Source organism: Nicotiana attenuata, unplaced genomic scaffold (assembly GCF_001879085.1).
Source record: "Nicotiana attenuata strain UT unplaced genomic scaffold, NIATTr2, whole genome shotgun sequence".
NCBI classification, from domain to species: domain Eukaryota; kingdom Viridiplantae; phylum Streptophyta; class Magnoliopsida; order Solanales; family Solanaceae; genus Nicotiana; species Nicotiana attenuata.
This window is the reverse complement of record NW_017670636.1, coordinates 213,632-230,849: the sequence shown is the minus strand read 5'-3', so window position 1 is coordinate 230,849 and position 17,218 is coordinate 213,632. Positions and strand designations below refer to the sequence as shown.

At 36.2% G+C, this 17,218-nt stretch overlaps 1 protein-coding gene across 2 annotated transcripts; it reads left to right on the top strand.

The window, feature by feature from the left end:
• Positions 1 to 1,070: 1,070 nt before the first annotated feature.
• Positions 1,071 to 16,921, top strand: LOC109241756 (protein FAM91A1). 2 transcript variants are annotated; one of them, XM_019408529.1, is made up of 12 exons: positions 1,071 to 1,335; positions 1,485 to 1,649; positions 3,201 to 3,318; positions 4,449 to 4,545; positions 5,705 to 5,811; positions 7,152 to 7,274; positions 7,369 to 7,522; positions 8,464 to 8,524; positions 8,620 to 9,002; positions 10,626 to 12,195; positions 14,729 to 15,137; positions 16,478 to 16,921. In XM_019408529.1, the coding sequence occupies exons 2-11, from the start codon at positions 1,522 to 1,524 to the stop codon at positions 14,973 to 14,975; spliced, it is 2,988 nt and encodes a 995-aa protein (XP_019264074.1). In that variant the 5' UTR covers positions 1,071 to 1,335; positions 1,485 to 1,521; the 3' UTR covers positions 14,976 to 15,137; positions 16,478 to 16,921. The 2 variants fall into 2 exon arrangements, with proteins under 2 accessions (XP_019264074.1, XP_019264075.1); XM_019408530.1 differs by lacking the exons at positions 1,071 to 1,335; positions 1,485 to 1,649 and having other exon boundaries at positions 3,200 to 3,271.
• Positions 16,922 to 17,218: the final 297 nt, after the last annotated feature.

Genomic DNA, 17,218 nt, shown 5'->3' with positions numbered 1-17,218 from the left:
GTTATTGGAGATCGCGAGGTAGCTGCCGGCGTTCGCAGCCCTGCTTTCTTCTTCCCTATCTTTCCTTATTTTTTGTATTTTGGATTCCAAACTATGTTAGTCTTGTTACTTTCGGATTGGTTATGTTAGATGCTCATGACAAGCGATACCTCGATGTCGAGCTTTATTTCCGCACTTATGTTTTGGGGTTCACCCTGTTTTATGGCAAAGATTTCAGTTATTTTAAAAGTCTTGATTTATTTCTGGTATTGTTGAAAGCGTTTAGGTAATGTCGGCTGGCCTAGTATCATCGATAGGCGCCATCACGACGGGTCGTATTTTGGGTTGTGACAAAATGATAATTTTACTATTTCAAAACAAAGAAAAAGATAATTATTTATGATGGCATAAAAAGTTATAATATATTTCATGATAGTATAACACAACTAATTATTATTTTAAATTAGTTATATGGAAGTTTTCATGATAAATACCAATTGCACTTAAAAAAATATCATAAAATCATAAAACTAAAGATAAAATTGATCATCTACTTAATTTGCGTAGGCTGAAAGTTGCAATCCCATAATTGAAAGACATGTAATGACTTTAGGTGAAAATGTTAGTTTTCAGTACATATTGATATTTTGTTTTTAACTACTAAATGTCTTCAATGTAAAATTATATTTTCCCTCATGAATATTTAGCTATTACTTGAATTTTATTTTAAAGTGTAATCTTATTATCATTATATTTTCAACTACTTTCATTGGAGTTGCACAAATTTAAGAACATGGTATACTTACAAGAGACAATTGGTGATAAATTACGAAAAGGTCATCTTTAATTATTTTATGAGTATTTGTTAAAAATATACCGTTTAAATATGTATTAAATCAAAGCAAATGATACAATTTATTTGTATACTATATGTATAAAAAAAAATATAATACGATACATTAAAACTACAGTTATTCGCTTTATTTTTTACCCTTGATTTTGTCAGGCAATTATTCGATTTAGACAGGCTCTTTTCTTTTTTTAAACATGCATGATGCATGTTAAAGGTTTTCTCTTTTATTTATATTTTCCCATCACAAAATGACCGGCCGTCTAATTACAGGTAAAATCCAACGGCGACTAACCGGAGCAATATTTATTTAATTAAGAAAGAGTTAAAGGGGCCCCACTTTCGTGCTCTGAAGTTTCCCTGTCTGCAATTACTCCTCACAGCAACCATTTTTAGATCTTCAAATTTTCCTCTTCTGAAAGAGCTCCGAATCATTCCAGCAGGATCCGACCCGGTTACAGTCCAGCTCATCAACTGACTCCTAGCTTCGCTTGATCCGAATTCATGTGAGTTCTTAAGCTCATTGCTTTTAATTCACAGTAAAATTGAAGATTCAATAGTCGGAAATGTGTGATCAATTACTGTGATTTATTGTAGTTATGGTGTTGATGAATTGGAGATGTTGTTTAACAATGAGGTTTAAGATCAATTACAGGGTCTAGGCAGTTGAAGAGTGAGTGAGGAAAATTAAAATGCAGCGTATACCGGCTACAATTGAGGAACAGTTAATACTTAAAGCAATCAAAGAAGAATGTCCCTGGGAGAATCTTCCGAAGCGGCTTCAGGCCACGGTAAATTCCAAAGAAGATTGGCACAGAAGGTTTGTTTTCCTTTTTTTAGTTCTTTCCAAATCATGTTTATGGTGGTGCCTACTGCTTTCGTCCAATTTTGTGGTTGGAAGCTATTATTAATAATTCCATCGATTCAACTTAGCATGGTTATGCTACTTCGTGAGGTATGACACTTCGATTCACTCAAGATTTTCTTTTGTCTCATATCAAAACAGAGGATGAAAGGTTATAAATGTTCCGTTGAAGACATAATTAAGAAAATAAAAGTGTCGTATCAAACTGTTTAAACTTTTAGTTGAGGTGGTTACACTTCAACGTAGTATTAGATTACGGTTTCAAATCTCACCGCTATCCTTCGTTAGAAAAAAATCGCGTGCTTGACCCATGAAAAAGAACAAGGCTTGCTAGCACATGATGGCATTGGTTGAAGATATAATTGAGTAAATAAAGGTGGTCACACTATTCACCAATTTCAATGAAAGCATACATGTCCGGTAGTGGAGTTTAGGACAACGCAGTGCTGTTAAATTTTTGGCATGCTTGAAGTTCAATGTCACAAATCTATTTGAACTTGTGTAGGATATATTAACTTCGGTTGTAACTTTTTGTTTGACCTTCTGCAATTAAGTATGAAGCGAACAGGTGTATACAAGGCTATCAATCTTGAGCAAACCTGTAATGATGTGTAATGAGTTGGGAATACTGTGTTTACTAGGACAGTCTAGGTTCATTTAAAAGTGGAATGGTTAACAGTAGTGAGTGGTGAGATAGTGCAACCTTTTCTAGGTCTATAACTGTTTGTCATGAATGTTCTGTTGTCTGACGTCAATTTTAGGAGGTCCACCAGCTATAACATTTCATGAACACTCTTTTTAGAACTTTAAGGATACAGTTTGATCCCAAGAATGTGCATTTGTGATCATTGATCCACTTTTATTTATTGTGGTTTGACTCATGGACTCGCTATAAGTTGACTCCACTGCAACCCTCTTCCTTTATCCTTACTTGGAGCGGCTATGCGAAACTCGTAGAAGTGAATTCACATATAGAGAACCCAAGAACCCCTAAATGGCTCCTAATAGAGCGGGATATTTAGAGGATTCATACCGCCAGTCCAACTAGTTTGGGATTGAGGAGTAGTTGATCGGTTGATTAATTGGATTTAGCATTGTAGCAAGACAAGATACAACACTCTAATAGAAAATAATCTTTTATATCCCTTATTTCTTTTTGGTGCACCCATGCAGTTCCTCTTTGTATAGAAGATTGGGTGCTATTCGTAGAGAATCATATTATTATGCAGGTCTCCACTTTTTGGTGTACCTCTTGTATGCAGGTTTTGTGCCCAGTATTTATCAATAAAATTTATTACCTTATCAAAAACAAAAAAGATTCACTAATATTAGTTTCGTGAAGTTTTGAGTTAGATTTAGTATTTTTGTTGTGTACGATGATCAATGATATGATACTTGTAAATATTTCATTTTAAATCTTTCTTTTGCTTATGGACTATCACCTGCTATTCTTGCAATTAGTAGTTTACTTGTGCTTATATTTTCTACTGATTGGGGTTTATGCAGGATAATTGAACATTGCATAAAGAAGAGACTCCTGTGGAACACTTGCTTTGCTCGTAAAGTGTGTAAAGAAGGTGAATACTATGAAGAAATGTTGCGCTATCTCCGAAGGAACTTGGCGGTGTGTATTGGGTGGAAATTTTTTCTCATCCTTTGTACTACAAAGTTGTTATAGATTTTACTCGAAAAACAGTTCTGCTTAGAAAAGTAGTGACATGAAAGAAGGAAAAAAAATGATGTTTTTAACTAATATAAACTTTTTTCTTTCAAAAATTTCTTGTTCTATTCACGAAAAAGACATGTTTTGGTTTCCCATTCTGATCAATACGGGGACAGAGTTCCAACTAAAGAAGCTATGCACTTTCCAGTTTCCACCATTTCAATCCGTTTATTTCTTACATGACATGTTTTACCTTTTGAAATCAGTATTCACGTGATATATTCATAACTTAGATCATCATATGTTTTTCCTGACACAAGAGTGTGCATAGCTCCAAAGTTTTTAATGAATATTAAAGATGTAATTTGTTTATCGTGGATTATCTATTCAATTTTACAATGTACTGGTTGCAAGTCATTAGAAAGTCAATTGAAGCCATAAAAGTAAGCTTGTTTTTATTGTGAGACATGCTAATCGAAAGGCTTAGACGAAAGAAAAAATTTAGCATCATTTACTGAAAAAGAAACAAAGCTTTCTCCTGATCAGTGCAGTTCCTTCTTTTTCACATTAGTAAGAAAAGGATTTATGGCAACTCTTTTATATAGTCTCTTTGCTTTTTTTTTTTCTTTTTTTGTGGGGCGGGGGGACTAAAAAGCATTATGCGTATTTAAATATTTGGGCATAGGTAAGGGCATTGCCTTTGGCACAGAAGTACATATGTACCGAAAGACTTGGTCATCTTTTGATCTTGTTTTTTTTTTAACGATGTGTTCTCTATTTTAATTTTAATGCCTTAATGTTTATGAAGCATACATTTCTATAAAAAGACTTGGTACTTTTTCTGCCCAATTAGATTTTATTTATTTAATCTCCTGATAATAAAGATGGCATCCCAATTAATCAATTAGAGAAATTATTAGTAGAAGAGAAAAGAAGTGAGAGTAAAAGATGTCCCGGTGAAGATAATGAGAAATTAGTCAAATGCTGATTTCTTATTACCTTCAAGACCAATAAAGTTATATCTTGGATATGCACCTAATGAGTTGGGACTAATGCACAATAACTTAAATGTCATTATATTCTGCTTGCAGCTCTTTCCATATCACCTTGCGGAGTATGTTTGCCGTGTCATGAGGGTGTCTCCTTTCAGATACTACTGCGACATGATTTTTGAAGTCATGAAAAATGGTATAGCCTCCTATCATGTTAGTTCAGAATTGACTATTGAGGGTGTATTTTCTTTGCTCCAAATTTTAAGTAGATTCTGATGCTGACATGCTGTATAGCGTACTTAGATTATGTCCTAAATTCTCTTTGCTTAAAGATGATTGCGCTTGTCAACAAAAAAAATGATACCTTTCCACTGGGCATTTCTGCAAGTTTATATGCAGCTTAAATGCTTGCACTTTTAGTTACTAATTCGAGGCTATTATTTCTGGAAGAGAACTCTTTGGACGGCTTAATAGTTATATTGTGCTTTTGACACAAGAGCGGATCCTGAACCAAATATTTCAGCAGCATTCCTCTCTCTCTCTCTCTCTCTCTCTCTCTCTCTCTCTCTCTCTCTCTCTCTCTCTCTCTCTCTCTAAAGTCCATTCATGTGTACCTCTTGTATACAGTCTTTTGCCCAGTCTTTGTCACTGCTAAAAGGTGGTCCTCTTTCTCAGTTTGACAACATTTGATTAGGAATGTAGTTTAAGATATTAGTTTGACTTGTGTATTATATTAGTAGTAGTGGATAACATAACACTAATAAAGCAGTGGTTCAGTAGTCAGTTAGATGGAGAAATACATCAGTTCAAATGACTGAATAGTTAAATATATGGACACTTGAAACTTTTGAAAGTTGTAAGATAATATTGTTTTGGACATTTCAAAACAGATAGAATGTGACATAAATTGACATGGATGGAGTATTTACTCATCTTTAATTTGTTTGCATGCTATAGTAGTGTCGGATGTGCTATCTTTTCTGCAGTGATTGCCCTATATGGTCTTTTTATTAAAACAATCTAGCATGTGCTGTAGAAGAATTATTCGGTGTTTGCTGTCAACTGTTTATACTAAGATTTCCTCACAGTTTTCTGCATTTGACTGTTGATTCTCAATGTCATAATTTCTATGGATTGCAAATGTTAACGTGTCCTTACTTCTTGCTCTGGTCATTTAGATTGTCCAAAGAAATTTCAGGTTCTTTGCAATTGATACCAATAATTTCTATAGATTGCAAATGTTAACGTGTCCTTACTTCTTCAGCTATCACTAGATTGTTCACAGAAATTTCAGGTTCTTTGCAATTGCTACCAGTCTTATGGGGTTTCTGACTCTCTGTTTCTCATGAATGCAGAGCAACCCTATGACAGCATCCCAAATTTTAGTGCTGCAGATGCCTTACGGCTTACTGGAATTGGAAGAAATGAATTTATTGACATCATGAACAAGTGCAGATCTAAGGTATTGTCTCGTGTTCGTATTTATTGTGACAGATAGCAAGTAAAGGTCATGATGCTCCATGAAAGCAGGATTTGTTAAACTTATAAGTTTCAAGTAGTAGAAATAGAAAATTAGATTCCTGCTGGAATTTGTTCTTTTAGGTAGGCTTTTGCAGGATTTATATAGGTTTAAAGCTGTTTTATTGTGTTTACAGTTAGGGTTTAGGTTAGCAGCATTTTCAACTTAAAATAGGGGTATTTTGTGATGTCTTACTTTGTCACGACATTAGGGTCTTTGCAAGTTTAAGCCATTTATTTATGTATTCTTTTATTTTAACAAAGAAGCTGCCATTTTGCAGATTATTAATGTTCTCATTGCTGCTTAAGTTATCTCTTTTGGAAAATAAAATCCATCTTTATTTCTCTATTTCCGTTTGCTGTTAGTTTTCTCCACTACTTGCCGCACCAAGGTTAACTACTACACTTACAATTTCACTAGCAATTCTATTATCCTTGACGCGGACTTTTTTAGTACATGGCCTACTGTTGGAAAAGAAAATTCTTTCCCATATTTTTTCACTGCTTCTGGATTACGTTGTAAGTTCCTCCCCTTGTCTTGGTTTAAATGGCTTAAATGACTTGGAGCGGAAATTGCAATATAAGTGATTAGACTAGTGCATCCCTCCAATGTTACCCTTTAACTGAATAAGGTGATCATCTAAGGCGGACCCTCCAACATTAGAGGTCACCAGCAGTAATCATTCTTGAGTTTCAATTCTGTTAATCCCCATACACAAGTATGCCCACTTTCATGATCTCTTTGTGATAAATCAGAATCTTATCGACATCACAACATGATGGTATTGAAATTCTGTACAGAGCTGAAAACAGGCTTAACTACACTTAGCTAACAAACTGTTCCAGTCATCTATACAAGGGAATCTTCTCTTTACATTGAAAAAAATACATGAATCAAAAATCGTTTGGAGTTAGCTATATCCATTTCAATATCATGAAACAATCTTCGATTTCTTTCATTACAAGCAAACTGCCCTAAAAAACATAATGGTTTAGTTCTCCAGACAGCATTCCAGTCCTTCCAGAAGTTTTCTATATCCTCCTGCTTGTGAATGTCTCCTTTTTTTGGGGGCAATGCAAAAGAGGAAAACATCGAGAGAATATAATACACCGTTTCGTGTGGAAAGATTAATGAAGGATGCTGGCTGAATACCTTTGTCCCTTTGCCCAAATTGGTCAGGGTTCAGGGAAGATCTATTAATCTCACCGTCCTGAGCTCTGTGGCTAACCTAGGCTTTTCGTCATGTTGTCTATTGTAATTTCAGTTATTTTGGATCTTGACAGAAAATTATGTGGAAGCTAAACAAATCAATAGCGAAAGAACTATTGCCTACACAGCCGGTGGACTTTGTTATTGAGCCATGGTGGGGAGTTTGTCTTGTCAATTTTACCCTAGAGGAATTCAAGGCAAGTTGACACCACCATCCTAAGAAAAGAAATATCTGGCTTTCCGACGTGGCGATTGAAATATTTGTTTTTGTTGTTATTCTCCTTTTCATAGAAATTGACTGAAGAAGAAACGGCAACAATAGATAAAATCTGCAAGGAAGAAGCAAATGCTTTCATTCTTTTTGATCCTGAAATCATAAAGGGGCTTCATCGACGAGGACTAGTCTATTTTGATGTGCCGGTCTACCCTGATGATCGTTTTAAAGGTTAGACACCATTTATGTTTCTTTTTGTAATATTTTGGAATAAATCTACCAAATTGCTTCTTTTGGTTAACCTTTCATCATTTTATTTTTTGACCTCCATCTAGTAAATTACCTGGGAGGTGATGGGTATTGCACCTCAATTTTACTTTCATGTGACCTCTTTCCGAATCCAACCACCTGCAGAGTGCAGAATAAGAAGTTGGTATGCTTTGACTTACCTGTTGCTTGGATCTAGTTGGTCTATCATTGAATCCAGGCGCGAGCAAATTTCTTGTGTAGACTATTTACATTTGAGTTCGGATTGCTTTCTCCACAATGTGATGGCATGTATATATCATATTCATTTAACCTTAAAATTTCCTATCTACGGTTAGGTCTACTTAAACCTTCTAAATGTAACCAAATAATAACTTGCGTCTAATGCAAGGAACTTCTGAATTTCTTTTGCACTCCAGGTTATTGGAGCTGCGAGTCTCAACTCTGGAGAAAATATTTACTTAGACTATCAAGTCTCTTTGACAATTAAACGGAAACAAACATAAGATGATATTTTGACGTTCCAAATAGAGCCTACTTATGCTAAGAAGGGAAACAGTTCCAAACGGAGCGTATTCATTCCAAAAAATGCAGTTGTTGCTTAATTCATCATGCTCATATGGATGTTTGCCATGACCTATTGGCCGTAACTCAAATTTTTACTGTTAGATTTTTTATGCTCTTCATATATGATAAGACATCATGTCTAGCTGAATTAGACATTGAGCTTTTGTTAGAGATTCAGTCAGGAATATTAATTGAATGAAGAGATGAAACTCTTTTATATCTGTGGTTTAACTGTTCTTTAGTATATTTTAAATAAATTCTGCCCATTCTTGCACTTTTATGCTCTGTTGAATCCTTTCATCTGAGACTTTAGGTTGTTCGTACACAAAATATTGCAGTTTCAAGGCTTGAAGGATTTGTTTCTAACCGGGAGCAGTCCTATGAAGATCCAATTGAGGAGTAAGGCACTTTCCATTAACACAGGAATCTCATATCATATTTCCATATGGTATACACGGGGGGTCCATATATAACATGTCACCTTCATTATCCAGGGTGCTGTATGCTGTTTTTGTGGTCTCAAGTGAGAATTCAACTGTTGCTGAATTGGCTGCAACATTACAGGCTGATCTTTCTCAACTTCAAGCGGCTGCATCTTTTGCTTGCCGATTGGGATGGGCTGTCAAACTAATAGACCCAGCATCTATTCTGCAAGATCCTAATGTTCCAGGGTCACCTAAGAGCCTTCTTAGTGACGAGGAAGATGGTTCTCATGCCATCTTGGGCTCTGCAAATGTGTCCTCTGATGGCAGTGCTTTTCAGCAAGTAGACATTCCATGGACAGAGAATAATATTAGGACTTCTGGTTATGCTCGGGTTGCTTTTCTTGTTGATGCTAATATAACATCTTATCTTATGATGGGATCTGTATCACCAGGTTTTCTCTTCTCTCAAATGTATTTCTGTGTTCCTTATTCTCACGATTGTGACAAACACTATAAACAAAATAGGTCCTGGAATGGTAATTCAATTACATTCATTATTACCAAATGCATTATTAAAAGCACTTTTCAACTGGTGCTTGCAAAACGAACTGGGGTTTTCTGATACATAAACCTACTGAAGTTTCTGTTGTGGATTTTATGGATGGTGTTATGTCAGCTGCAACTACTCATCTTTCTTGAAGTCTCCTACCTTTTGAATGAACTTCTACTGAGTTACTGCCAGTGAACAGAATAGTTATGTGTGAAAGCCAGTTTTCCTGCAAGTACGAGGAGAAAAGCTTGGTCTGTTCCTGGGAAACATGACAGATCTTCCCAAAAAGTTACAGTGATGTAATTAGAGATTAGCATCTTGTGCCGCAGCTCAAGATTGTCTGTCTGTGTTAAAGCAAAAAATTTATAGTGATGTAATTAGAGATTAGCATCTTGTGCCGCAGCTCAAGATTGTCTGTCTGTGTTAAAGCAAAAAGTTATAGTGATGTAATTAGAGAATAGCATCTTGTGCCGCAGCTCAAGATTGTCTGTCTGTGTTAAAGCACCTTTCTTATATAGCAACAACAACTACTACGCTTCAGTCCCAAGCAAGTTGGGGTTGGCGGTAGGAATCCTCACTAACCATGTTGCTCCATTTAAACTCATCTTAGGTCAGTATTATATAGAATAGAAAGAAAAATATAATATATACAGACATACACACACATTATACATGGGTAGGAAATATAAAGAACTTCTCTCTCTCTCTCTCTCTCTCTCTCTCTCTCTCTCTATATATATATATATATATATATAGAGAGAGAGAGAGAGAGAGAGAGAGAGAGAAGTTCTTTATATTTCCTACCCATGCATAAATCTCTGAAAGGCGAAACAACTCCTAGAAAAGTATAGGACGTAGAGTAAAAGTCTAACACGACTTAAACATATTTTCAACTAATATATATCATCTCCTATGTAGATCTTTTTCTTCCATTGTGCCTTATCTTTCACTAAGCCTGCATGACTCCGAAGAAATTGTAGGTCCATCAATATAGCTTCATTCCAAGTGATTTTAGGTCCACCTCGTTCCCTTTTAATGCCTTCACTCATTATGGTTTCACGAGTGGTGCATCAGGCGGTCCACGCTAGACATGACCATACCATCTCAACTGACCTTCTCATTTTATCCTCGATGGATGTTACTTGAACCTTCTAGCAAATGTGGTCATTGCTAATCCTGTCTAGTCTTGTATGACCGCACATCCATCTTGTCTAGCTTAGAGCACCTTTCTTATGCAGCTCAAAAATCTTATTCCCTGATTAGGTTGTAAAGGACCTTATTGCTTGATTTTTTCCCTATTGCGCATTTTTGAAGTTGTGTAACTGTTTCCATATGCTAACTGTACACCAAAACTTTATTTTGTGTTTCACTTTTTGATACTGTACAAATTTCATGGATGGATCTTAAGTTCATTGGTTATCCTGATGTCATTGTGGGTGTGCATCGAATTTCTGTGTTTGCAGTATCAGAACTTCAGTTTTTTGCTCTGCAATCTGTTTTGAACTCTGAAGTAACCGTTTTGCAGGTCTAAAATCACACGCGGTGACATTGTATGAAGCGGGAAAACTAGGTCATGCTAGTATTGCAGATCTTTGTAAAGATTTGGGCACACTCGAGGGGACAAAATTTGAAGGTGAACTGCAAGAGTTTGCCAATCATGCATTTAGTCTTCGGTGCATCCTGGAATGTCTAACATCAGGTGGGGTTCCAGCTGAAGAAATAGAAAAGACTGGCATTACGTCTTCAAGAAGTGAGGATGCTACTTCAATGACAAAGGATATTTCACTTTCTGAAAAATCAGGAGATACACCAACAGACAAATCTGAGCTAGATAATGAAGATATGCCACATTCTGAAACACCCCAAGTGCCTAATGATGAAGAACCTCTATCAGGAACAAAATCTAAAGAAACAAATCAATCGGACTGGGAGATCAAACCAGAGGTCAGTTCTGAGACTGATGAGAAATCAGTATCCGCTGACATCTTAGATGCTGATAAAGAGTTGAAGAAACAAAGAAAATACCGCGTGGATATACTCCGCTGTGAAAGCTTGGCTGCTCTCTCACCGGCTACTTTAGATCGTCTATTTCTGCGCGACTATGACATCGTTGTATCCATGGTTCCCCTTCCTCCTTCTTCAGTTTTGCCAGGACCAAAAGGCCCTGTTCATTTTGGACCTCCCTCCCATTCATCTATGACACCCTGGATGAAATTGGTGCTATATTCTGCTACTGCTAGTGGACCTCTGTCAGTTGTTCTGATGAAAGGTCACTTATTAAGAATGCTTCCTGCACCATTAGCTGGCTGTGAGAAAGCACTTCTATGGTCATGGGATGGATCTTCCATTGGAGGTTTAGGGGGGAAGTCTGAAGGGAACTTGGTAAAAGGAAGTATACTTTTACATTGTATAAACTCACTACTCAAGCAGTCTGCTGTCCTTGTGCTTCCCCTCAGCAGATATGATCTCGATGAGGCTGGAAGAGTTGTTACTTTGGATATTCCCTTGCCCTTGAAGAATTCTGATGGTTCAACAGCTCAAGTAGGGGAGGAACTAGGACTGTCCTCCAAAGAAACTTTCAATCTGAATTTGCTATTAGATTCTCTGTCTAACAAACTTAATTTTTGGACCATTGGTTATATTCGCCTGTTAAGACTTTACAAATATAGAGTCCAAGATAATATCACACCTGATGACGAGAAGTATGAATGGGTTCCACTAAGTGTAGAATTTGGTATTCCACTGTTTAGTCCAAAATTGTGTAATAATATATGCAAGAGATTAGTTTCTTCACAACTACTCCAAACAGATTTATTTGGAGAGCACCATGATGCAATGCAAGAGTTAAGAAAGAGATTGCGAGATGTTTGTACTGAGTATCAGGCCACAGGTCCAACAGCAAAGCTCCTTTACCAGAAAGAGCAGCCAAAGGAATCATCCCGGCATCTTATGACCTATGCAAGTGGAAGGTGGAACCCCATTGTTGATCCTTCTTCTCCCATTTCTGGTGTCTCTAGCGAACACCACAGACTAAAACTTGCTCATCGGCAGAGATCTAGAACAGAAGTTCTGAGTTTTGATGGCAATATTCTGAGGTGCGTTTTGATCAATCTCTCTCACATTTCATAGATTGATTATACTTTTCTTACTATATTGTTATCTTTAGAATCTCTGACATATTGCACTTAAAGATTTTACTGTTTAATATCTGGATATGTATTGTGGACAATTTAAGTGCTGTCCTCAAAGGGCATGTTTCCAGTTTATGCATCTGTCTTGATTCTAAATAAGGGATTGTAGGGCTAGTATTTTGAAAAGCTTGTATTTCACTTTTGCCTTGCATGTCGTACTGGGGTTCGTGGAAAGGTAGTTGTTGCACAAGTTTGGAAGAGAACACCACGAAAGCTTTCTTCTGAATGACATAAAAAAAAATTCTTCTAACCTTCTTTACAAAAGCTAAAATGCAACTGTAAAGGCGGAAGTAGTTATATAAAATTGCTTACAAGTAACAAGAGTCTCTTATTTGGTGAAATATTTCAGCAGATTAATTTATTAAACAAAACATTTAACAAACTTAATATTCTGAAGGAAATGATAAAAGATCTCTCTGAATAACCTTTTGACTGTCAAAATAGTAAAAGAATTATCTGAATAATCTTACTCAAAAAGGGAATTATCTGATAATCTTTTGTTTTCTTGCTTGCTGCAATGAATGACACAAGAAGTAGGAGCAGAAGAAATGGTTGTTGCTAATCAGAGCCCTCTTACACCTTGAACAAAACCCCCAGGATGTGAAGAAGGACTTATTTAATGTTGTTCTAGATTACTGGTCCCTTTCCATGTTTCAGTAATCTGGATTCATTAGTTTCCGGGTGGAAAGTTTATAATTAGCATAAAATCTGGAATAACTCTCTTGTGAAACTGATAACCATGCTGATTTGTCCATCTGAGACGTAAGATGTCAACTTTCTGGTTGTCTCTTTTTGTTCTACAAATACTTTCCAAGGATTTCATCTCATCAGGACAGAGACCTTTTAGGAAAAGGATGCCCTGGAAGAGTATGTACCTGGAGAAACAGTCATTAATGATCATTATCGAGTAATATGACCACCATTAGTGGGATCTGGAGATGTAAAGTTGCTTGGTATAGAACATATTGTCTTGGGAAGCTTGCAGAGCCAGGGTGTTGCGGAAAGCATGTTTTCCTGATATATATATATATATATATATATATATATATATATAAGATGCTAACATTTTGTGTTCAACATGCTTAGAGAGGGACAAGAAACTTGGCACATAACTCATATCGAAGTAACATATGGTAGAAGGCTTCTGATGTTGGACTTGAAACATGGAACATTGACCTACCAGTTGAGTAAATTACTGACATCCACTGTTACAAAAATTTTACCGGTGGTTGTCACTCAAAACAAACTAAATATGAAACTGTTACTGTATATGCATTTTCTGTGAGACATGATAGGTACATAGTGCCCTAATCTTGGATGTCATGGCATATCCGAGTCTTTTTTCTTTTTTATTGTAGGTCTCGAGAAGTCGTCGACACTTTTCTTTGACTATGTGAGATAATGGTATACGATATACTCCCTCCGTTCCAGTTTATGTGAACCTATTTCCTTTTTGGTCCTTTCCAAAAAGAATGACCCCTTTCTAAATTTGGAAACAATTTAGCTTAAACATCCAATTCTACCCTTAATGAGAAGCTTTTATAACCACACAAATACTCTGGACCCCTTTTGACTTGTTAAGGACCACAAATTCAAAATGTCTTCATTTTTTCTTAAACTCCGTGCCCAGTCAAACAGGTTCACGTAAATTGGAACGGAGGGAGTAGTTTTTTTGCAGTTTGACGGCGACAGAGGAATTTAAACTTTCTAACCTGCTTTTTCGGCATTTAACTTTCAAGGATGCTGAGCAGTTGGTGAAGATAATTACTCCCTCTGTCTCAAAACGATTGTCCTAGTTTGACTTGGCACAAACTTTAATAAAGAAGGGAAGACTTTTGAGATATGTGGTCTTAAATAAGCTATAGCATTTGTGCGGCCGTAAAACTTTTGAAACTTGAGGTCTTAAATTTGTCATAACATTTGTGTGGCTCTAAATGCTTCCTATTAAGGAAATATTGAAAGGTGTCAATCTTCTTGAAACGGACTAACAAGGAAATAGTGCCAATCTTTTTGGAAAGGAGGGAGTAGATACCTGTTGCATGTAAAAAAAATTGTTTTAACCTTGAGACTTGGCTTGTGTTGCTTAACATTTATATGACTCCTAAGTTCTTTAGAATATTGAGTAAGTCCAACATCCCTCACTTTGGATGCTTTCCCGTGTTGATGCTTCATGGCAATCTGCACTCTGCAACATAGCCCTCTATAGGATCTGGATAACTCACTGCACCTGAATAAAAGAGGATGGATAGCAAAGGTTCTTTAACAAGAAGAACAGTAGTTTAGTAGTAAAACCAATCCATAGGATAATGTGCTGTAGCGAGATCATTTTAGAAAGCTTATGTAACCTTGTCTCTGAAGCAGAAATGCATTGCTGAAAATGCTCATATAGTTTCTTCTTTCTAAGTTCTGTTATCATGCTTTTCAAATAAACTTGCAGATCATACGCTCTGACGCCTGTTTACGAGGCTGCCACCAGGCCAGTTGAGGAATCTCCCTCAGTAACTACTACTAAGGTTGAAAAAGATGATGCTGAGAATAAAGAAGAGATTTATCCTGGTGTAAACCTTCTATTTGATGGATCTGAGCTGCGCCCATTCGAGATAGGTGCTTGTTTGCAGGCTCGTCAACCTGTTTCTTTAGTTGCAGAGGCGTCTGCAGCATCTACTATTTTTTCAATCAAATAGGGTTAATGATAGACATCTTCAATGTTTATTTTAAGAAAGAAGTGCTCTAATGGCCAGCTTTTCAAGAGTATCGTTGACTACCGTCCCGTGCTTTGCTGCTGCTGGTTTGTTGGCTAGATTGTTCCCGACATTGAATTGATGACAATATGGGAAGGTATTGAGGTAATGAAAGAGATTTTGTGAATTTCTTATGTTTTAATTATGCTTTTACTAAAAAGTGAATCTCAACCGTTTATAAATGCTAACTACTTCACAATCAAGTATAATAGGTCCAAAAACATGTAATCTCAATATCCTTACTGTACATGTGTCTATTCTTCACTCTATTTGAGCTACAATATCTGTTTTGTTTTCTTGTTGAATCTTTTGATCTTCCTGGTCTACTAGAATTTGTATAAGATGAGGCACTTATTTGTTTCTTCTTACTAACACAGAGAGTGTTGTTGTGCACAGTCAGGTGCACATATTCAGAGAAGGTGCCTTCTGGGGACTTTTTTTAGGTCAAATGAAGTAATAAAAGCTCGAAAGCTTTTTGGAGAATGAAGCTACCAGTTACTTATTTTATATCTTAAAGCTACAAGTTGCTTTATGTGCTTTATGTCTTGTTATTACCATGTATTCATTAGGTTTGCAACATATAAGCCTTCTGTCAAGGAAGTAAAGGGTTTAGGATATGAGACCAAATTCTGCATATTGCCAAGCTTAGTATTCCCCGTTTTTCTTGTTTTTTTCTTCGCTCCCCTTTTCTCTTTTTCCCATTTTGCCTTCTCTTACATTCTAGGCCTGCGATAAGGTTTCACGAGCTCTCAAGAATTTGAAGAGCTGCATGTTGGAAGTTTTTCATTTTCCTAAACCTAAAAGTTTCGATCACTATAGAAACTTAGTGTCATTGCTGGTGAGATCTAAGGTGAAGCTGAAAGTTGCCTGCAGATGCTCACTTGTTTCTGTAGGCTTACTGAGCCAGTCTTACCAGAGCTGAGAGCTATCTTACACACACACACATACAAAAAAAAAAAAAAAAATGGAGAGAGAGAGAGAGAGGAAGAAAGCCTCCCCTCACAATGCCCTTTCTCAGAAGTGTTTAAACCCTAAGTAGTATTTATTCTATGTTATCTTTTCCACATTTGAATCACTTTAGCTTTCATGATTATGATTCATTGATTTGTTCAAAGTAATCTGCTGTCCATTCCATTGATTCTTTGCTAATGTTCAAAACTAAGATTTGACTTTTCTTTGTAATAGGATGGGATTTACGGAATGGGAGTCTGTTTCCTTGTCAATAGCTGTTTTGATTGGGATGGAGTACAAAACTCTACCTTATGTTGTACTCTTACATGGCTGGTAGATGTTAAAAAAAAAAAAAAATAGGACCTTGTTTTCCTTAATCTTGAAATGGATCAAAGAATAGGATATCCTTATGCTTCAGTGTGCAAAAGTGTCTTTGTGGAACATTCTCTGTGTAGAATCCTCCTGAGACTTATTTCCTCGTGTTTCACTTGCAGGTGGTGCTTCTATTTGCACGAGTTTGGTAGATGCAAGTATTATGCTGAGGAATTCTGTTATTTTGTAGAAGAGAAAACCATGTCTACTCGTACATGGAGCTGTGGTCACAAACTAGTCAAACAACAAAGAGCCTTCTATTCCAATTTTGCACATAAGATATGAATTAAAAGTGAAGGTAAAAAATATCAAGGTTTGTATTCTGTAATATGAAATTATGGCATTTGCATATTGAGGAAAAAACAATGATGTTGCTGATGTGCCACATTTTATTTCTATTTGTATCTACTGCTATCTGAACATATCAGCTGATCATTGATATTTAAGGCTCCATTTTTGCTCAAAGGAGCTGGGTGAAACTAATGGTGTAATTTAGAAATTTTTTTGAATATTCGAAGATTGCCAAAACAAAGTTCTGAATGCTCAAAGTGCTCAGATTGCAAACAGTTTTGCTTTTTCCATGTTGGTTTGTTTATGGAAAACATGTACAATTGTGGTGTTTAGTTTTATGGAAGACGAAACAATTGTTCTCGGCAAACAAACTACAATTGTTGGTTGTTCTAGAGAACAGAATATTGTATTTTTAGCTCCAAGTGATCTTTATCCTTTACTTTTGAGAAGTAATTAGCTCCAAGATCTGAAAAAGAAAATCAAGTAATAGTAACCACTATTTGTTGTACTTTTGGCATTCTGCAAAAATGGTTGAACTGTCCTAGAGTCAAACTAGTTCAATAATACATTGC